The following is a 21,725-nucleotide window of genomic DNA, read 5'->3' as shown; positions in this document are numbered from 1 at the left end:
TAATGGATATTTAATATGATTTTATATAGATTTCCAAAGATATGTTATCGATGTTGCATCCTATTAATTGGTTTCTTCAGAAAGGCAGGAATCAAAACAGTCATTTCTTAAACTGGTTGGACAGGAAATCAGATATTTTACTATCATAAGATTGTCACTTTATTGCTGGGATAGTATGTCATGTTCAGAGTTTGGTGATCTGTTTGAAATACATTACTTTTCTGAAACAGAATTGTATATTAGTACATTTAAAAGTATTGAGAGACATTAGTATTTGAGGCTGCATTATGCAATCCCCCCCCCCTTAAATCATTATTTACTTTTTGTTGTGAACAATTAACTTTTCAGTTTGAATTAATGACTTGGTAAGTAGTAATAAATTTTAAAATTTTGTAGTTGGAATATACACAGATAAATATATATCTGCTATCTGAAAACCACTATGATTAATAAAATAGAGCTCTGTATATAGTTTAGTTTACAAGAAAAGTACACATTATATATTGCAGTTTGTTAACCTTGTCCCTCAAAGTCCTAGGAAGTCCACTTGGGTTAAATTCCAATTATATACAACAAGAGAAACACAGGGAAATGATTTGTGGCAAAGACTTAAAATTGATTCTCTGAGAAGACAGCTTACTTTCAATTAAAAATAAATTGATCAAGTTAAGTACATAAGTAGATCAAGTTAAGCACATTTTAATTTTCATTAATGTAATAAGAGAATTAAATACACTAATTTGCTTAATTGTATACTTGCCCTCTAGAATAAAGTCATAAAAAGGAATTGGATTTTATTCCATTGGACTTTTCATAGAAAAGCTTCAAAATGATATTTAATTTGTATATATACTCTTCCCTAATCCTAAATATCATTATTAAAAATAAGGAGCTGATCAACAAACTGTCAGTCTCCTCCATATATATGACACTTAAGTACAAGAATTGTGATAGATGGATGGATGGATGGATGGATAGATAGATAGATAGATAGATAGATAGATAGATAGATAGATAGATAGATATAGATACCTACCATGCATTCTATATATATATAGAAATTTTAAATGGGATATATATGTGTGTGTGTGTGTGTGTGTGTGTGTGTGTGTGTGTGTGTGTATACAGTGGTACCTTGTCTTATGAATGCCTCTTCTAATGAACTTTTCAAGATACGAACCCGGTGTTTAAGATTTTTTTTGCCTCTTTTTCTGAACTGTTTTCACTTTACAAACCCAAGCCACTGCTGCTGGGATCCCCCACCTCCGGACTTCTGTGTTTTTGCGATGCTGCGATTTCCCAGGGAGGGGAGCCTCAGGGGAATCCCAGCAGCGCAAAAACGGGCGCTTTGGCTGGCAACATATGTCCGCAGGCGGGGATTCCCAGCGGCATAAGGCAAAAGGGGTGAGTTTTGAGATTGCACACATTATTTGCTTTTACATTGATTCCTATGGGAAACATTGTTTCATCTTACAAACTTTTCAACTTACGAACCTCGTGATGGGATGAATTAAGTTCATAAGACGAGGTGCTACTGTATATATATATTAAATGGTGGGGAGGGGGTGCGCGCGCGCACGTGTGTATACACACACGCACACACACCATTTAAAATTTCTTATTTTAATGTGAAATTTATACAGAAGACATCTGAGTCCTTGTTGATTTCAGTATAATTTATGTATGATTAAAATATAGTTAGGATCACAACCATAATTTCTTTATTTAAATAATTTATTTAAATAATTTAATTGCTCTTGAAATAGTAAACAGGATGCTACTGAATGTATTACATAGAAACACAAATCTTTTTGGTTAAGCTTTTTTTCCTTTACAATATGTTCACAAAATGCATTGAGTGGAAGTGTAAATTTTTATATAAATATAAACATTTTATAAGCTTTGAATGATAACATATTTTCACTAGGTTTTGTCATATGTTCCATATTTAATTGTAATTTACTTTTTGTTTTGATCTGCTTTATGTTTTCAGTTCAAGTACAGCTGCTGGTGCAAAACTAGAGAAAACAACTAAATTGGAAAGAGGAAATTCTACTCTAAACAAGGTGTTGGCTTCCTTATGTTCATATCATTGGCATCAGACTTTAGCCATATTAAAAATTTTCATCCAAGAATTATGTTATTCAGGTTACAGTTGTCAATTGCCTTATCCTAAATATTTTGAGAGAGAGGAAGATGAGGTTCATATTCCAGGCTTCAGTTCTGATGACAACATGTTGATGAAAAGGTGCCATTCACAAAATATAAGACCAAATAAGGATTGTTTTACATGCCACTCAATGGCCCCAGACTTTGTTAACACAGTGACGAACAAAGAAAATTCTTTGCTTTGCCATCTTCATGGGTGCTGTCCCAAACGGCTACAACTGTGTAAGATCCATTCTACCTGGGCAGATTTGTATACATACCTCTTTTCAAGAGGGCAAAAGATTAATAGGAGTAGCCAAGGCCCCAGCCCTTCTTCACATCCATTGTCTTCTGTGGAAGCTGATGGGTACAATTCTCTGAAAGAATTGGCTGAAGATAACAGACTTGAAAAAACTTGTAACCAGCCTCTTTCACTATTTTCCGCTGAACACAAGGATCAAACATATCTTGCAGAAGTTCCCAGTAACCTGCAGAAATGCATTGTAAACGTGAACCAAGAAAATAGCCTTACAATTTCTAGTAAGCTTGAAAAGGTTGAAAATGCTGATGTGTTTCAGGATTTAATGGATCGAATCAATGAGAAGTTGAAATCAATAGAAACTACTGATACAGAAATATTAGCAAAATTACCTAAGGGTGGTGGGAGAACAGAAGCGTATTCCAAATTTTGGAGCTTCATTACATCTCTTCTATACGATGCTAAGGCCAATGATTATAATTTTTCAGAATTACTGAATCAACACGATAAGCAAATTGAAAATAAAATTATCCAAACAAGATTTTGCAAACGACAAGAAACTTTGTTTGCAATGCATAGTTCTCCCAATTTATGTCTATTTAAACAAAAGTCTTTGCAAATCAAAAGAGAGTTGGGTAGCCTTGATGAAACTTTCTTAGGAAAGAAGGCAAATTCACAGAGAAAAGTTAAAAAATATACAAAAAATGACAAGTACAATACATTAAAACAGCTTGATTTACAAGGCTATGAAAATAAAGATGGGACATTTTCTTCTAAATCGAAGCTTTTGCCACTACTTCAAGAAGAAAATATAGAACTATCTCTCATCAGCTCAGAAACCAATTCTGATTTTGTAACGTTTGCAACAAACAGCTCTACAACCTCTCAAGCAGTTTTGGCTAAAACACAATGTGGAATTGAAGTACATGTGGATCCATCTGGTGTGAAAGGAGATTATGAAAGAAGCCTGGAAAGAACCAGACATAATACTTTCTCTCCTACATGGTGCTCTTTGTATGTAGCAAACAATTTTTTATTAAGGAAAAACATAAAATCTGCTGCTAGCATAGAAGGGGATAAAATTCTCAAAGATTTTCATGCTAAGTCATGTAGCAGTGAAAATATAAATAAGATTATGCAGAAAACCAATCTACATGTTGTTGTAAAGCGTTTGGAAGATACAATAAATATGGCCACACAGCCCATGTGTAATGGTTATAAAATATTGAACAAAATGAAAGACCTTCAAAATTCTGATGCCAACAGTAAACCTAAAAATGGCCTTATTAGTATGAATGAAACTGGAAGTAAGGGACAATATGTGTTATCACAGAGTCATTTACCAAGTAGAAATAGCAACAAAAATGATTGTCTTCCCAAAAAAGAAAATGTATCTTCTGAAGAAGAATATGAAAGACTTTCGCAACCCTCAATTTTAGATTCAAACACGTTGACCTTAAATAAGGAGGAATCCCAAGGATATTATCATTTGGGGGATAATTCATCAACATTGAATTTCACTAGTCCTATAAAACTTATGTTCCTTTCCAAGATTAATAGCAGTGAAGGAGTCAAGTACACACTAACCTCTGTAAATGATTCATCTAAATTAAACATAGATCTTTATTCTCTTCAGGAGAAAACAAATAAGCTATTGGGAAAACAGTTGGAGGCACATGATTCTAGTGAAAAATCATCTGATAAATGCAGCTATAACAAAAATACAGATACAAATAAAATGAGAACTGGTTTTCCTACAACAGTTGCTACTATAACCAAGCCTAAGCCTGAGGAAGAACTTGTAGAACAAGGCAACATTGTATCCTCCCTGAAAAGAAAACCTGGAAGACCCAAAAAAATTGGTCCTCAAGTTGTAAAACAAAGTAAGCGTCCAATTGGACGACCTCCCAAACCAAAAGCTGATGTGAATAATAATGATAGTCATAGGAAGGACTCAATTAGTGTTGCAAAAAATGCCAATTCTCACATGGAATGCCTAGAGGAAAATAACATTTACAAAAATATTACAGTGACTGTTATTTTTGGAAGATCTCGAAGGATTAAGAGGTGTGTTTCAGAAGGTAACCTAAATATAGTTATAACTGCACCAGAACCTCGCAGCTACTGCAGTGTTGTATGTGATCCTGATCAAATAACTCTGAGCTCAGTTGCCAGGAACAACTTGCCAAAAACTAAAATTATGCAATATTCTACAACAGAAAAGACCTCTGCAGGTGGCTATGAGAACGTTAGGCCACTAGAAAGCAGCCCTGTGCTATCCCTTTGCAGCAATATCAGACCAAACCAAAAGCCTTTAAATATAATTAGAAAACCTGGTAGGCCAGCAAAAATAAAAATATCTGGTATATCAGTGACTGTTAATCAGATTTCATCTCAGGAAAGAAAAGTGTGTATCAACAGCTGTCTGCCTCCCTTAGAACAAGAAGCTGTGTCAGAAAGAAATGAGCCATCTAAGAAGGATGCCAAGCAATGTAATAAAAGAGATGATTTTAAAAGCCTTTGCAATGATGCAGGGGATTTTTCACCCAAGATTATCATTGCTTCAAAAAGATCTGAAACTCATTTGAGACACTCTCTTAGAAGACCATCACAGCCTTTTGTACATTCATTAACATCTTCTAACTCATTTTCTTGTAAACGTGCCTTTTTGCATAAACCATGTAAACTCTGCTTGAAAAATGATAAAGATCACAAAGTAAAGCATTCAAAAATGCCACCCAAACACTCAGTAAGTACAAGGGCAGACAATGCAAAAAGTAGTTCTGAGAGTAGTAAATCCAGATCCATTGGTGAAATGACTTTGGATCCCATAATTTCATCCAATTCTCTTAGATGGTGGGATCCTTCTATTTCTAATGATTCTTTGTTAAAAGAACTAAACAGTAGATATGAACAGATAACTAAGAGTTGGTTGCCTGTGAATGGAGAAGAATATGAAAAATGGCCATATAATGGAACATGTCATATTGAACAAGATAGTAGCATTGAGGTATCAAATCCTTTGGACTCCTGCATTTTGAAACTGGAAAATTCACCTATCAGAATGCTTTTCCAGAAAAAATGCAGTATAGATGATCTATGTGCATGGTTTATGCAAACAACAGAAACACAATCACTATCACTAGTCAGAAAAGCAAATGCTCGTAATCCTTTTGAAGTAGTTAGTACAAGGCAATTCAAAATGCGAACAGGACAATATGATTGTAATACTAGTCCTTTGAGAAAGCACTTGAAAAAATTTGCACTGTCCACGCCTTCAAAATTGACAGGAAAGTTGCAACTTCTACATAAAATTGTCAGATCTCAAGTCTTAAGCAGGGATCATAGCTTCACCTTAGCTAAATTGAGAAATAAATTTGAGAACTTGCAACATGATCAATGGCGACAAGTGAAAAAAATTTGTAATCATGGAACATCTGACTGGAAATCAAAAAAGAAAAACTTGCGATTCTTCTGCCAAAGTCAGTGTTTGACTAATGCAAGTAGGAAACTTAACAAAATATGTACAAGCCTTGAGAATGACTCAGTACAAACTCAACCAACAACTTTGTTGGAATCATACAGAATCACCTCAGCAACTGGAAATGAAGTCAGAGATGCATTTATTCAACAAGATGCACAATTGTCTGATCTCAGCACAAAGTGTGACTCAGTCTCAAACTGTAGGCCAAGTAGTAAATCCATATACAGAAATCAGCAAATTATTGGACAAGCACATGCCCCTAATGAATGTAATGGAAGAGCATGGAGAGGGCAAACTTTTAAGGATTGTCAAATATTTTTGAAGAAAATTAATCCGGTGGATAAACAGCATGTGTTTAATAATAACTTTGCTATCTGTACCTCAGAATCTATGGAACATTGCAGCAGCCACATCTACTGCCAAGAAAAAAATTGTTGTCCTTTGAGGTCCCCCTGTGTTGAGCAGAGCATAGCTGATAATGGTGAAAGGAACAGAGGGGCATCTAACAGAAGCAGGCGTTCCAGCTTGCTCACTGAAGTCAAGAAGTCAAGCAAACGTGTCGCTTTTGAGGATGGCCCAATGGAGACTCCTAAAAAAATGAAGAAGCCGAAGAAGACACAATGCAAGTTCACTGAGCTGAACAGAAGAAAAAGGAATAAGACGCGATTATGTAGTACTGGCCAAATATCAAACTGTTACCCAAAATACCACCTGGGTAAGTTTCTTTCATCTCTCTCATCCCTTGACAAGATTCTATTAACTTTACATGCACGTGAAATAATTTAAGAAAAAGCTAAATATAGGAAAATAGATTTAACAAAACTAGGGCAATAGTCTAAAACTTCCCATTGCTGATCATGCAGCTTAAACAGTGTTTTCAAAAGTTTTTCTGTTCATTTTTATGACAGTGCATTCTAAATAGAGTTTAGAAACATTATGCCAGAAAAGTTCAATACATCTGAATAGAAGTTATTCACCCCAGAGGGCTATTTGATGGGGTAGAGTATTCTTCTTTTCTACCTCAATTATCTAGGAGTGGGGAGTGAGACAATTGATTATTCCAATACAGTACAGTGATACCTCTAATTACAAACTTAATTCGTTCTGTGACCAGGTTGTTAAGTAGAAAAGTTTGTAAGAAGTAGTAATTTTTCCCATAGGAATCAATGTAAAAGCAAATAATGCGTGCGATTGGGGAAACCACAGGGAGGGTGGAGGCCCTGTTTCCTCCCAGGAGATGCCTAGAGAGGCCCCACGGAGGCTTCTCCCTGCCTTTTCCGGTTACAATTTCAGAGGCTCGGGTTTGTAAGTGGAAAGTGGTTCTTGAGAAGAGGCAAAAAAACCACCTGGTTCTTATCTAGAAAAGTTTGTAAGTAGAGGCATTCATAGGTAGAGGTACCACTGTATTAGACAAAAATTAGATTTTTTATTATTTAATTCATAATAATTATTAATGTAATACCAGGTTCTCTATTCTGATCAGTGAAAGGCAATACCACAAGGCTGAAACATATTCCTTATTGATTTGGATATTCCTTATATTTTGGGGTCCTATAATTTAAAAAGAGGGAAAGAAGTAGGCTAAGCGGCACATTGACTGACTTTGTGATATGTATAGATATGATGGAAATTCATTAAAAAAATATGCAGACCAAAACATCAGGTTTCTTTTGCCTTCCAGAAATAAAAGAAAAGAAATGCTGTCTGGCAGGAGTCCCCAAGCCCTGGGCTATGGCCCACTACCAGGCTGTGGCCTATTTGGAATAGGATCCTGCAACTGGCTAGCAGAAGCACATGCATGTGTGCGTGCATGTAGCTCAATTTGCACAACCAGCAGGCACTCATACATATGCATACCGGCTTGCTGTTTGCACAAATTGAGCTGTGTATGCTAGCCTGCCATTCATGCAATAGCTGCATGTGTTTGCCTATATGCCGGCCTGCCATTTACATGGCCCAGTTCCGCTCCCCGCCCCCGCCCCCCCACCACCAAAAAAAAGCCAGTCTGCAAATGTTGGGAATCTCTGTTGTATGGAGCTGATTGCCTTTTCTTTCTTTTTTCCCCCAGAGCATATTGTTTAAGCATACAGGGTTATTAGAGGAGGAGAGGGGTATTTCAATTTCGTCTCTGTCCTTCAAATTCCTTACATTCAGATCAAACTCAGGATCCCCTGTCAGAACATGGAATGCCCTTGATTAATTTCTAATCCAAGAGCTCTCTCATGACTGTTTACTTTTTTCAAGACTAAGATTGCCATCCAGAGATGGTGCCTTTTCATTCATATCCCTGAAATTTCAACAGGATTCCAGTTCCATCTGGACCCCATTGTATAGCCTGTTCCCCCACTTCAGCGCAAGGAAGTGGGGGGACAAGAGGTCCATTGAACTGCTACTCTAAAATGAAAGGAGAAACAAATGACCTGGCCAATTTAGCCTTCACAGCTGTCAAACAAAGAGAGCACCTTTTTAAAAAACTGTTAAAAAGGTAGTTTAGACAATATGGCTTGGCAGTGCTTCAGATTTGCTTTCCCAGAGTTGCAACTTTGGGAGACTTAAGTACTAGTACAAACCTCTAATAGTCATGTATCTTTCAAACAAACAAACCCTGATAACTTTTTCATAGTTTTTCATTGTTTATTTCAAATTTTTGTTACATTGTTTCCTCTGTTCTAAGTTTCCAGTACATAAGCATTTACAGAAAATATACCAATATGCGTGGACAATTCCAAAACCATGATAACCCTGTAATCATTTTCTTTCAAAGCTGTTGTAGTTGCATTATTAAGCGTTCATTTTCCTCTTCCAACAAATCATGAGGAAATGCCCATACTTCTGGGCAGTCTGTACAATGGATTCTTCAATCACAAGTGTAAGTAATTGCATGAATGTATCACATAAGAATGCAGTCCAAATAAGACACTTCAGGCATTACCATGTGGAATCCTCTTACCAAATTTTCCATATGTATTTCAAGCAAGAGAGTTCAGTCTTCCATGTAGTTATTCCAAAGCACAAGTAGATTATTTCCAGGGGTGGGCTACTGCCCGGACAGGGGGGAACGCCGTGGGGTGGCGCCCCAGAGCACCCAATTTGCACTGAAAGATGTTGAAAGAAAATGCAGGACATGCTGCATAAGCAATGCCCACAGTATGGTAGTAAAAACTTTGGTAGCCCTTCACTGATTATTTCCCAGGATTAGTTCTGTTTTTCACATATTTTTGCTTCCAGGGATTAACAAGGCATAAACCTTTTTATTATTATTAGCAACCTAGAATGTCATTGCATCTTAAATAAGTTGGAGCTTGTACATGGCAGATCATAAGAAAGTTCAACAGAGTCCAATAAACAGTTAACTTTGTGTAATAAGAAGGAATCTCTTGATTTAAGATGGCTTCCTATCCAGCATCCTTGAATATTTCACACTGGGAAAAGACGCAAAAGGAGAGAAGCCAACTTGAATGTGCTGTCAGTGGGAACATCCCTCTGCAAAGTGGTTCTTGAACCAAGCGTATCAGTGCTGACTTTCAGTATTGAGTCTCTGGTGCTACATCTCTCTTTCACTCTATAAACATCTATATAACTTGTAATTTGAAGAGCACTATTGTTGCAGTTGGAGCTTCCAAGGAAAGAAAAAATGACCTTGCTCCTATAGCGTTATTTTTTAAAAGGTCCCCATAACCATTGCAAACCAATTCTTCATTCCATGAGGCACTGCAGTGCTTATCTTCTAGGAGTTTTATAGTTTTCTCCCTCCAAAACTGTTTTTATAAATTTTATTATAAATTATAAATGGTAACTTAAGTGACCCTAAATCTCTGGTGGCAAGTCCCATTATATTTCCTGTCTTTCAGCACCCTCTCTAGTTCTCAGCTTCATGAGCAATTTCTGCATGTCTTCTGTGACATCATTTGTATTTCCAGGTTCTTACAGCTAACTAGGCTTGAGGGCTTGCTGCTGCTCTCTACTCAATGTTTAGTGAAAAGGTATAAAATTTAACTGTATGATCAGGGTATGATTCACCAGTATTCCTTTTGGGATGAGGTTTTCATTGGGAAATAAATGAAATGAATCCACAATGTACATTACTTATTGTAGCCTTAGTGTTTCTAAAAAAGAATGATTGTCCTGTTGTTATAGACATATAACTATCGTATATACTCAAGTATAAGTCGGCCCGATTATATGTCGAGGCATCTACTTTTGCCACAAAAACTGGGAACATTTATTGACTCCAGTATAAGTCAAGGGTGGAAAATGCAGCGGCTACTGGTAACTTATAAAAATGGAAACCAATAAAATTACATCAAAAGAAAACCAGTAAACTAGCTCTGTAAGTTTAAAAGAGGGTAAACAGGTATATGTCCCCCCCAAGGTAGGTATAGGCAAAAAAAAATGCAAGTAGTTGCCTCAATTCCCCGCTTCTCCCACTGGTTTGGGTTAGGGTTAGGGTACCTGGCCTCTCCTTGCCTCAAAGAGAATACAGTTTCCCTCTCTATTTACTATTACTGAACATCCAAAATATACTATTTAATTCTGTGTATATATGCCATATGTGTACATACATATTACACATAGGCACACAAAAATATACTGTACATTATCTACTATATAAACTGTATGTGTATATACAGAGAGAGAGAGAGAGCTCTTGTAAAATTATATACATTCAACCTCACTTACTGTCATAGGAAAAACAAACCTGGAGTCCACTTTCTGCAACACATTTAACCAAAACTAGAACATTACACATGTCTTCAGATGTACTGGTACTTCCCTAGCTTGCACATCACTGTTAGAGCTAGAAAATGTCATGGATTGAGTAAAATGCGGTGATTCTCACTTAACAACGCTTTTGCTTAACAACACATTTTGGGCTCAATTGTGGTCATAGGTCTTCCTTCCCTCCCTCCTTCCTTCCTTCCTTCCTTCCTTCCTTCCTTCCTTCCTTCCTTCCTTCCTTCCTTCCTTGCTTCTTTCCTTCCTTCCTTCCTTCCTTCCTTTCCTGTCTGTCTTTCTTTTCTGTCTGTCTTTCTATCTTTCTTTCTTCCTTCTTCCTTCCTAGCATCTTTCTTCCCCCCTCCCCAGATAAATTACACAGTCAATACTGCACTGTTTTTTTTATTTAAGGTTACAAAGCAAATGAAGAATCATTTTGAGTATTCTCTAAAATTTCTTCAGTGGGATCCATAGCTTATCTGGCAAAAAAAAATTCACTTGGTAGGAAGTGAAAAATTTTGCACTCAGGATTTAAACAAGCAGAGAAAACAGTTCCCAAGTGCACATAATTAGGGTCCCTTAGAAGTTCATTCTTTCCAAGCCTTGAGTAAAAGATTATACTATGTAAATGGCAAAAAGAAAGAAAGAGGATTACCTAAAGTTGGATTCTTTTTTTTAACCTATACAGTGGGGGGCGGGGGGAGTATTTAGTCAGACACCAATTGTGCAAGTTCTCCCACTTAAAAAGATGAGAGAGGACTGTAATTGACATCATAAGTGGACCTCAATTATGAGAGACAACATGAGAAAACACATTCAAAAAATCACATTGTCTGAGGTTTAACAAATTTATTTGCAAATTATGGTGGAAAATAGGTATTTGGTCACCTACAAGCAAGCAAAATTTCTGGGTCTCACAGATCTGTAACTTCTTCTTTAAGAGGCTCCTCTGTCCTCCACTCATTAACTGTAGTAATGGAACCTGTTTGAACTTGTTTTCAATATAAAAGACAACTGTCCACAACCTAAAACAGTCACACTCCAAACTCCACCACGGTGAAGACCAAAGAGCTGTCAAAGGACATCAGAAACAAAATTGTAGCCCTGCACCAGACTGGGAAGACTGAATCTGCAATAGGCAAGCAGCTTGGTGTGAATAAATCAAATGTGAGAGCAATAATTAGAAAATGGAAGATATACAAGACCACTGATAATCTCCCTCGATCTGGGGCTTCACACAAGATCTCAGCCCCTGAGGTAAAAATGATCACAAGAACGGTGAGCAAAAATCCCAGAACCTAGTGAATGATCTGTAGAGAGCTGGGATCAACGTAACAAAGACTATGATCAGTAACACTCTACGCTGCCAAAGACTCAGATACTGCAGTGCTAGACATGTCCCCCTGCTTAAGACAGTATATGTCTGGGCCCATCTAAAGTTTGCTAGAAAGCATTTGGATGATTCAGAAGAATATTGGGAGAATGTCATATGGTCAGATGAAACCAAAGTAGAACCGTTTGGTAGAAACAACTCATTGTGTTTGGAGGAGAAAGAATCCTGTGTTGCATCCAAAGAACACCATACATATTGTGAAGCATGGGGGTGGCAACATCATGCTTTGGGGCTGTTTCTCTGCAAAGGGATCAGGACGGCTGATCCGTGTACATGAAAGAATAAATGGGGCCATGTATTGTGAGATTTTGAGTGCAAACCTTCCATTAGCAAGGGCAATGAAGATAAAACGTGGCTGAGCTTTTCAGCATGACAATGATTCCAAGCACACCGCAAGGGCAATGAAGGAGTGGCTTCATAAGAAGCATTTCAAGGCCCAGCAGTGGCCTAGCCAGTCTCCAGATCTTAACCCTATAGAAACCTTTGGAGGGAATTGAAAGACTGTGTTGCCCAGCGACAGCCCCAAAATATTACTGTGTCAACACCCCAAATAGCACCTGAGAAATAAATCAGATTCCAGTCCAATTCTCTCACATAAGGTTCGATTTATTATCAGAGCCATGTTGGTCATGCTATTGCCATTCTGATACTAGCTCCCTTCCAGTTCCCCACCCAGGTTAAGGTTCATCCCACAACCCCACACCTACAAGTTCATCACAAGGACTAGTCCAACTGCAGGGATTTCACCGACTTCCTCTTTTCTTCAGTTGATGCAGAACCAAAGATGATCTTGGACTCTAAAAAGGAATTTGTTGTGATTAGTAACTTCCCTCTCATTCAATTACCCCTCCCAATTCCCCTAATACTATGCTACCATTGCAGGACAAAGCCTCTAACTCCACATGATCTCCTGAAACAATAGAATAAAACACATAGGGGTTAGTACCGCTTTTAAACCCTTCTCCCCTTCCCATTGGGACACTTAGGCTCGGTTGGGTAATTTTCATAGAACTGCTTAATTAACCTATCAGCCTTGACATCCTGACTCTTAACCTAGGTAGCTTCCCACAGAGGGTTCCCCTTTCAATGAATCAAGTACTGTAATTTACTCCGGAAAATACGGGAATCCAAAATCTTTTTCACTTCATAGTGGGTTTCCCCCTGAATCACTACAGAGGGAGGGGGCGACTGTGTACATGGCCTAATGTTGGACCCGATCATCAGCTTTAGCAGGCTGCAGGGGAATACTGGGTGGATCCTCTCTAGGATTCTAGGCAATACAAGCTGCACCATGGTTGGGTTGATTACTTTCACTATTGGGAAAGGGTCTAGAAATTTAGGACTTAGCTTTTTGCTAGGCAGCCTTAACCGAATATATTTGGTTGACAGGAAAACCTTATCTCCCACTCTTTTTTAAAAAAAATATTTTTATTATTTTTCAAAAGAAAAACATTACACATGGCACAGCAGGTTGAGTGCTGTACTGCAGGCCACTGAAGCTGACTATAGATCTGAAGATCAGCGGTTCAAATCTCATCACCGGCTCAAGGTTGACTCAGCCTTCCATCCTTCCGAGGTGGGTAAAATGAGGACCCGGATTGTGGGGGTAATAGCCTAGCTCTGTTAAAAAGTGCTATTGCTAACATGTTGTAAGCCGCCCTGAGTCTAAGGAAAAGGGCGGCATAAAAATTGAATAAATAAATAAATAAACACAACAAACATTACAGACCCAGCTGACTCTGCCAGGAGCGCCAGGAGCTAGGAGGACTCCCCTGAGCCTCCGGAGCCCTGAGCAACCTCCCCAGATGCCCAGCTGACTGCCAGGAGCACCAGAAGCTAGGAGGACTCCCATGAGCCTCCGGAGCCCTCAGCAACCTCCCCTGAAGCCCGGACGCCCAGCTGACTCTGCCGGGAGCGCCAGAATCTAGGAGGACTCCCACAAGCCTCCAGAGCCATCAGCGACCTCCCCCGAAGCCCGGACACCCAACTGACTCTGCCGGGAGCGCCAGGAGCCAGGAGGACTCCCCTGAGCCTCCAGAGCTCTCAGCAACCTCCCGCAAAGCCCCGACACCCAGCTGACTCTGCCAGGAGCGCCAGACGCCAGGAGGACTCCCTCAAGCCTCCAGAGCCCTCAGTGACTTCCTCAGACCCCTGATGCCCTGCTGATTCTGCCCCGGAGAGCCAGAGACCAGGAGGATTACCCACCAACCCTGGAGCTCCCAACGCCCAACCGATCCCCCCCCATGAAACCCTCTGGACTGTGCCATTAAAGCGAACCAGACCACGTGGCCCCAAGGGAAAACAAAGGAAGGTAGAACCCAAAAGACCTCCAACTGGACTCTTGCAAACTCCAAGTGGACACTTTCATTACTGCAACTACATCTGAACACCCAACACCAAAGAGACTTTCTCAACACTACAACCCCTAGGGGACATTAGAATACTCCAACACCAAAGAGACTTCTGACAACTGCAATTCCCTGGGGACATTTGATTACTCCAACACCAAGAGACTTTGAAATCTCCAATACTAAGCAGACATTGAACACTCCAACACTCTCTTTACTGACACACACACAAACAACAACAAACACAATAAAACACACACATACACAACTTGAACCAGACCAACCGCACACATGGAAGAACAAGCAACAGAAGTCATCGTGATCTGCAATTTATGCTCAATGTACACTCTTCTACCCACTGACCTCCAAAACTGATGTAAATTGATCTATCTACTGGGAAAAAATAGAAAACCTAGAACAGGAACTGAACACCATTAAACTTAACAACAGCAACAACAAACCTCAAAGCACACAAAAAGAACAACCACATCCAGTAGACAGAAATGACCATGCCACCTCCACACAAAACACTCCCCCAGAAGACAAAAACAGCTGGACACATGTCACCCACAGAAAAAAGTATAAAACAAACACAAAACCTACAACAAAAGCAACTCACCCACAACCAATTCCACTAACTACAAGCAACCACAACCACTACCAAGGACTCCCAATAGAAGAAAACAAACAGGCAGCTGATGAAAAAGCACCAACTAGAACCCCCAACAAAGCAACAACACCAATTACCACCATGATAAAAAAGAACACCCCAAACACCACCAACCAAAAGAAAAAAAGGAGAGTGCTCGTAATTGGGGACTCAATTCTCAGGGGAACTGAAACTGCCATTTGCAGGCTGGACAATCAATCCAGGGAGGTATGCTGCCTCCCTGGAGCCAAAATTTCTGACATAACAGAAAAAATAACCAAGATAATAAAGCCCACAGACTACTACACTCTAATAATATTCCATGTGGGAACAAACGACCCAGCAAAAGACCTAAAAACAACAATGAGGAACTACTACCAACTGTCAAAGACATGGGTGCAGAGGTAGTTTTTTCGTCCATACTACCTACAAGAGGACAGAACCCAACAAGAGAACGAAAAATTCTGCAGTTGAACCACTGGCTAAAAGGTTGGTGCCGCCAAAGAAACTTTGGATTTCTTGATCATGGACTACACTTTCTCCAGGATGGGCTTCTAGCTAGGGACGGTTTGCACCTTACTAAGACCGGGAAGAATGTCCTTGGAAACCGTCTAGCCAAACTCGTCAGAAGGGCTTTAAACTAACACCGTGTGGGGTGGGCATTCATATTCCAGAACCTAACGCCAATCAGGGCCCCTCAGCAAGCAGGGTCAACAACAAACTAAAAAGGGAAGGGAGGGGAAACACACACAGACACCAACCAGAAATCACCCATGGCCCCCCAAAAAACAGGCACAAAGAACTCAAATGCCTCTATACCAATGTACAAAGCCTAGGGAACAAAAAGGGTGAACTAGAAATTCTAATCCACGAAGGCAAATACGACATAGTTGGAATCACCGAAACTTGGTGGGATAATACACACAACTGGAATATACAGATTAAAGGATACAAACTATTCAAAAAAAGCAGATCACACAAACAAGGAGGTGGAGTTGCACTGTACATAAAAGACCACTACAATGTCACTGAGACACAAACTACAAGATAAGAAAACCTTCTAGAAAGCTTGTGTGTCAACATCAAAGAAGAAAAAAAGTGCAACACAACAATCGGTGTGTACTATGGACCACCAAACCAAACAGAAACAATGGACAGCCTTTTCAAGAACCAACTGACACACATATGCAAGAAAAACAACACAGTAATAATGGGAGGCTTTACCCGGACATAAACTGGAAAAATAATTCTGCACCAAGTGAAAAATCAAACAAATTTCTGACATGCCTTGCAGCCACACTGGTCCTAATTCTCACAAACAGAGAAGAAGTGATTGTTGGGGTCGAAACATATGGAGTGCTGGGTGAAGGTGACCACAACATTCTCAAATCCAATATAATATCAACCCAATCAACTAGACCCAACAACACCAAAATCCCAGATTTTAAAAAAGCAGACTTCAATAAACTTAAAGAAAACTTGAGAGTGATCCCTTGGACAACAGTCCTAAAAGGCAAAACCACACAAGAAGCTTGGAAAGAAAGACACCCGGGAAAAATGGAATACAGTATACCTTTTTTTCAATACCACAAAAATCGTGGTCTAGGATAGACATGGCTTGGGGAGATTTGGGTGTGGACAATTGTATAGAACAAGTGGAGATCAGACCCAACATATGGGCGGATCACCACCCAATCATAATTAAAATAAAAGAACCCAAAAAAGATTTCCTAAAATGGTCCTTAAACCAGTTACTACTCAAAGAAAAAGACTATATTGATCACATAAAAAAGGAATTAAATCTTTTTCTTAAAGATAATTGGAATGAAGAAACCACCACACAGAACCTATGGGACACTTTAAAAGCATACATAAGGGGGATTACAATTTCACATTCGGCCAAAGCAAAGAAAAATAAAAATCAAAGAATTAAAGATTATCAAATAAAAATTAAACAATTGGAAATAGATTTGCAAAAAGACATATCAAATGAGGAATTAAAAGAGGAAAAAGATAAGCTTAGACATCAAATTAATCTAATAACACAGGATGAACTAATATGGAAATTAAAAAGGGCCAAGCAAGATCATTTTGAAAACGCAAACAAACCCGGTAGATGGCTAGCCTATAAACTTAAAAAAGAAGAAGAAGAACGATATATCCAATTCTTAGAGGATAACAAAGGAGACAAATATGCCACGATAGAAGAGAAAAAACAAATTGCCATTAATTATTATAAAGAATTATATAAAAAAGAAATTAAATCAGTAGATGAACAAAAGGCATACATAACAAAATCGGAGATGGAGGAATTAACTGACTGTGAAAGAAAATCACTAAACAAAGAAATCACGATGATAGAACTCGAGGATATAATAAAGAATCTGAAAAATAATAAATCCCCAGGTCCTGATGGTCTTCCTTGTGAATTTTATAAAGAATTCATCACTGATTTAGGAGAACTCTTATTAGTATTATACAATGAGGTGTTAGAAAAAGGTTTAATACCCAACTCCTGGACGGAAGCAACCATGAGTCTAATACCAAAAAGCGAATCAGATAAACATAAAATTCAAAATTACAGACCCATATCTCTACTGAATGTAGACTACAAAATATTTATGAGCATCATGGCAAGCAGATTAAAATCAATTTTAAATAAGATACATTCTGATTAAAACGGCTTCCTACCTGGCAGATACATCAGAAACAATGTAAGGATAATATTGGACGTCTTAGAATTTTACGAAAATCACTCTGAAAAACAAATGGCTCTTATCTTTTTAGACGCCGAAAAAGCATTTGACAATCTAAATTGGGAATTTATGATGGAATTAATAAAACAAATGAAATTTGGCTCTAAATTTATTACAATGATTGAGACCATTTATCAAAAACAATATACAAGAATTTCAATTAATGGGGACATAACTGAAAAATTCCAAATCGAAAAAGGGGTCCGCCAAGGATGTCCACTATCTCCTTTATTGTATATCTTTGCCACAGAGACTATGTTAAAGCAGATTAGATCTAACCTAAAAATAAGAGGGCTGAAAACCAAAAATCAAGAATTTAAACTGCAGGTATATGCAGATGACTTAGTCTTCATATTAGAAAATCCATTGGAATCAGGGAAACATATAATGGAGGAGGTAGAGAAATTTGGTAATGTAGCAGGACTAAAAATAAATATTCAAAAAACCAAAATTATAACTAAAAATATAAATAAAGAACAAGAAAAAGCTCTGGAGGACATGTTGAAAATTAAAACTGCTAAAAAGGTTAAATACTTAGGGATCTCATTAACAAAAAAATGCAGTACTATCAAAGAAAACAATTATGAAATACTATTGAAAACAACAGAGAAACAACTAACCGATTGGAATAAACGTCCAATTTCTTTATTAGGCAGAGTAGCGACGATAAAAATGACAATTCTACCAAAATTCCTCTACCTCTTCCAAATGATCCCGGTAAAATTAGACAACCATTTTTTCAACAAATTAAATAAAATCATCTCCAAATTTATATGGAACAACAAAAGGCCTAGAATAAGATTGAAATGGCTACAAGACAAAATCAGACAAGGAGGTTTGGGCTTACCAGATTTTAAAATTTACTATTATGCAGCCACCCTCCTCTGGATTAAAGACTGGATAGAAATCAAACGTGAAAGATTATTAGCATTAGAAGGGCACGACATGTTATCCGGTTGGCATAACATCTTATGGAATCAAAACCAAAAAATCCCATCATATTTTAAAAATCATATGATTAGAGACGCCTTAATAACAACATGGCTAAAAATAAAAAAAAGAACATTATACAAAAATTCCTAGATGGTATTCCAGCATGGAAGCCCTGACACACCCGAATAATACAGAATTAAAAAAGATGGTAACTTATAATCAAATATTAAATAAAGAAGGTAATATTAAATCAAGAAAAGCGTTAGCAGAACAAAATATCAAAATCGATTGGTGGCCCTATATGTTAGTACACTCAAAGTGGCAAACATTTAAAAAAAGAAGGGATACAGGCAAAGGGTACAATCCTCGATAAACTAATATTAGGAGAAGAAAAAAACTTTATAACAAAAATATACAACTATTTAATAAACTATGAAATGGAAACAGAAATAGTGAAAGGATCTATGACTAGTTGGGCAAGAAATTTTGGATATAATATTCATATTGACCAATGGGAGACAATTTGGAAAAAGAATTATAAAATAACCAAATCAGTAGCATATAAGGAAAACACTATAAAAATGTTTTATAGGTGGCATATATCACCATCAAGACTAGCCCAAATTTATCCCAAATTAAAACCAAATTGTTGGAGATGTGTAAATACAAATAGAACATTGTTTCATATGTGGTGGACGTGTCCCAAAATCAGAACAATATGGATCAAAATCAGAAGTTGGATATATGAAATTACAAAAATCAAACTACTATTTAAACCAGAGATTTTCTTATACACTTAAAAGTTAAGAAAAAAGAATACCACTTAATACACATAATAACGGCAAGTAGGATTATTATAGCACAAAGCTGGAAAAAAGAAGAACCACCGAAAGGGATTTGATCAAAAAAATGCTAGACTGTGCTGAATTTGATACTTTAACGCAACAACTGAAAAGCAATATGAAAGTACAAGAGACTTGGGAAAATTTTTACAAATGGGTCAATGACAAGGGAGGAGGAAAGAACAATAATAATAAATAAAAAAAATAAATAATCAAGTAAAATAAATAAACAAAGAAATGAGATTGAAAATACAACAGTAACCCAAAAATGGATAAACTTTACTTTATTTACTTGTTGATAGTTTTTGTTTGTATATATGTATAATATATATAGATATAGGATTTCGCTGATACATATCTCCGTAAAACTAAAGTAAGATTAGCTGCAAAATGGCAGCAGGGGTGGGGAGGGGGGAATTGTATGTCGATGTAACAGGAAAGCTATAACTGTATCTACAATCTATGAACATACAGATCTGTTATTGTGTGTCTTTTATATGTGTATGTATTTAATAAACTCTATTTTAACAAAAGAATCTTGGGAAATCTTAAAAACCACGATCACAAAAGCCCAAAACAATGCTATCCCAATGAAAAAGAAACACCCAAAATCCAAAAAGAAACCAGCTTGGCTACACAAGGAACTAACAAACAAATTGAAGGGGAAAAAAGACAGATACAAAAAATGGAAAGAAGGGCACATAATCAAGGCAGATTACCAACAAACAGCCAGAATCTGCAAAAAAAAATCAGGACAGCAAAAGCCCAGTATGAACTAAGCCTAGCAACAAAGATCCAAGACAATAAAAAAAGCTTCTTCCAACACATAAACACCCCCCAAAAAATCAAGGAAGCAGTCGGTCCACTAGAAAGAGGAGATGGCACAGAAGTAATGGACAATAAAGAGAAAGCAGAACTGCTCCACACCTTTTTTGCATCAGTTTTCACGCACAAAGAAACAACAAAACAACCAGCTTGTATCACAGCTGCAGAAATCAAAATTGGAACAAAACACTACTTTAATAGAAATACAGTAAGGGACCTCCTATTGGAACTGAATGAGTACAAATCACCAGGACCAGATGGACTGCACCCCAGAGTCCTAAAGGAGCTTGCCGATGTCATCACTGAAACTGTACCACATCTTTCAAAAATCCTGGACCACAGGAGACCTACCAGACGATTGGAAATGAGCCGATGTGGTCCCTATTTACAAAAAAGGCAAAAAAACAGACCCAGGAAACTACAGTCCTATCAGCCTAACATCTATTCCTGGGGAAAGTATTAGAAAAAATAATCAAGAAACAGATCTGCCACCACCTTGAATCGAACAATGTAATAACCACCAGCCAACACGGATTCATCAGAAACAAATCGTGCCAAACCAACCTCATTTCATTCTTCAACACTGTAACCAAATCAATTGACCAGAGAAACGCAGTGGACATAATATACTTAGACTTTAGCAAAGCATTCGACAAGGTGGACCACAACCTTCTCCATTGCATCTGGAAGGAGAGTCCAACATGGGTAATACTCCAATTCTATTGGTAGAGACTGAGTTAAGATTAACATATTAATGAGCACCGCCCTCTCTGCTCTCCCCATGAGCCAGTTTTAAAACTCAGTAGAGTAGAGACATACTGAGTTGTAGCTTAGGGGTTTTTAATAACCTTAAAATAATAAAAATAAATATGTAAAGTGTTGTTACCGTTTTAATCCCTTTCTTTGTTTTTCAGACGCTGCAATAGAAGAGGAGCAGACGGTCAGGGGTCTCTGCCCTCAGTGGGCAGCACCCCCAACGAACCTTCTCAGGGGTTGTTTGCCTTCCCCCAGTGGGAGCACCCCGAAGAGAAGCAACCAGCCTGGGGGTCCCTGGTCTCCGAGACCATACCGGGGCTGCCAGCCAAAGGTGGGGGGGTCCGCCCCCCCCCCACTGGGAGGCTTGAAGGCGTCTCGCACGGAGCGAGGAAAGCCGAGCGCCTTGCAGCTGACAGGGAGGTCAGCACCGAGCCGCGGCAGGCGCGAGGAGATCGGAGCGTCTCCAGGCTGCCGGAGAAGCCGGAACAGCTACCGCCGCGCCCGCCACAGCCGCCGCAGCCGCCAGAGCCCCTCGCGGGGTCAAAACGGACAAGTACCGGCCTGAGGAACCGGGAGAGGGCGAAGAAGCCCCCTCGCCAGCAGTCCGGCCACGGAG

General features: G+C 38.3%; 1 protein-coding gene across 6 annotated transcripts in view; it reads left to right on the top strand.

Moving 5' to 3' along the window:
* Positions 1-21,725, top strand: part of LCORL (ligand dependent nuclear receptor corepressor like) — a 299,948-nt gene that overhangs the window by 149,667 nt on the left and 128,556 nt on the right. For 2 of the 6 annotated variants that reach the window (XR_011559595.1, XM_070757384.1), the window contains exon 7: positions 1,994-2,066. The exons of 1 other annotated variant lie outside the window; for it this stretch is intronic. Coding sequence is in view for 4 of the 5 variants with exons in the window: in XM_070757384.1 (XP_070613485.1) it covers positions 1,994-2,066 (73 nt within the window). In the remaining variant the exon portion in view is untranslated. Of the gene's footprint in view, positions 1-1,993; positions 6,607-8,655; positions 8,709-21,725 lie in introns of those variants that run through there. 3 more of the 6 variants (XM_070757381.1, XM_070757382.1, XM_070757385.1) reach the window with 2 other exon arrangements.

Source organism: Erythrolamprus reginae, chromosome 7 (assembly GCF_031021105.1).
Source record: "Erythrolamprus reginae isolate rEryReg1 chromosome 7, rEryReg1.hap1, whole genome shotgun sequence".
In the NCBI taxonomy this organism is placed as follows: Eukaryota; Metazoa; Chordata; class Lepidosauria; order Squamata; family Dipsadidae; genus Erythrolamprus; species Erythrolamprus reginae.
The sequence above is the reverse complement of the archived record's forward strand: the minus strand, read 5'-3'. Positions and strand labels throughout refer to the sequence as shown.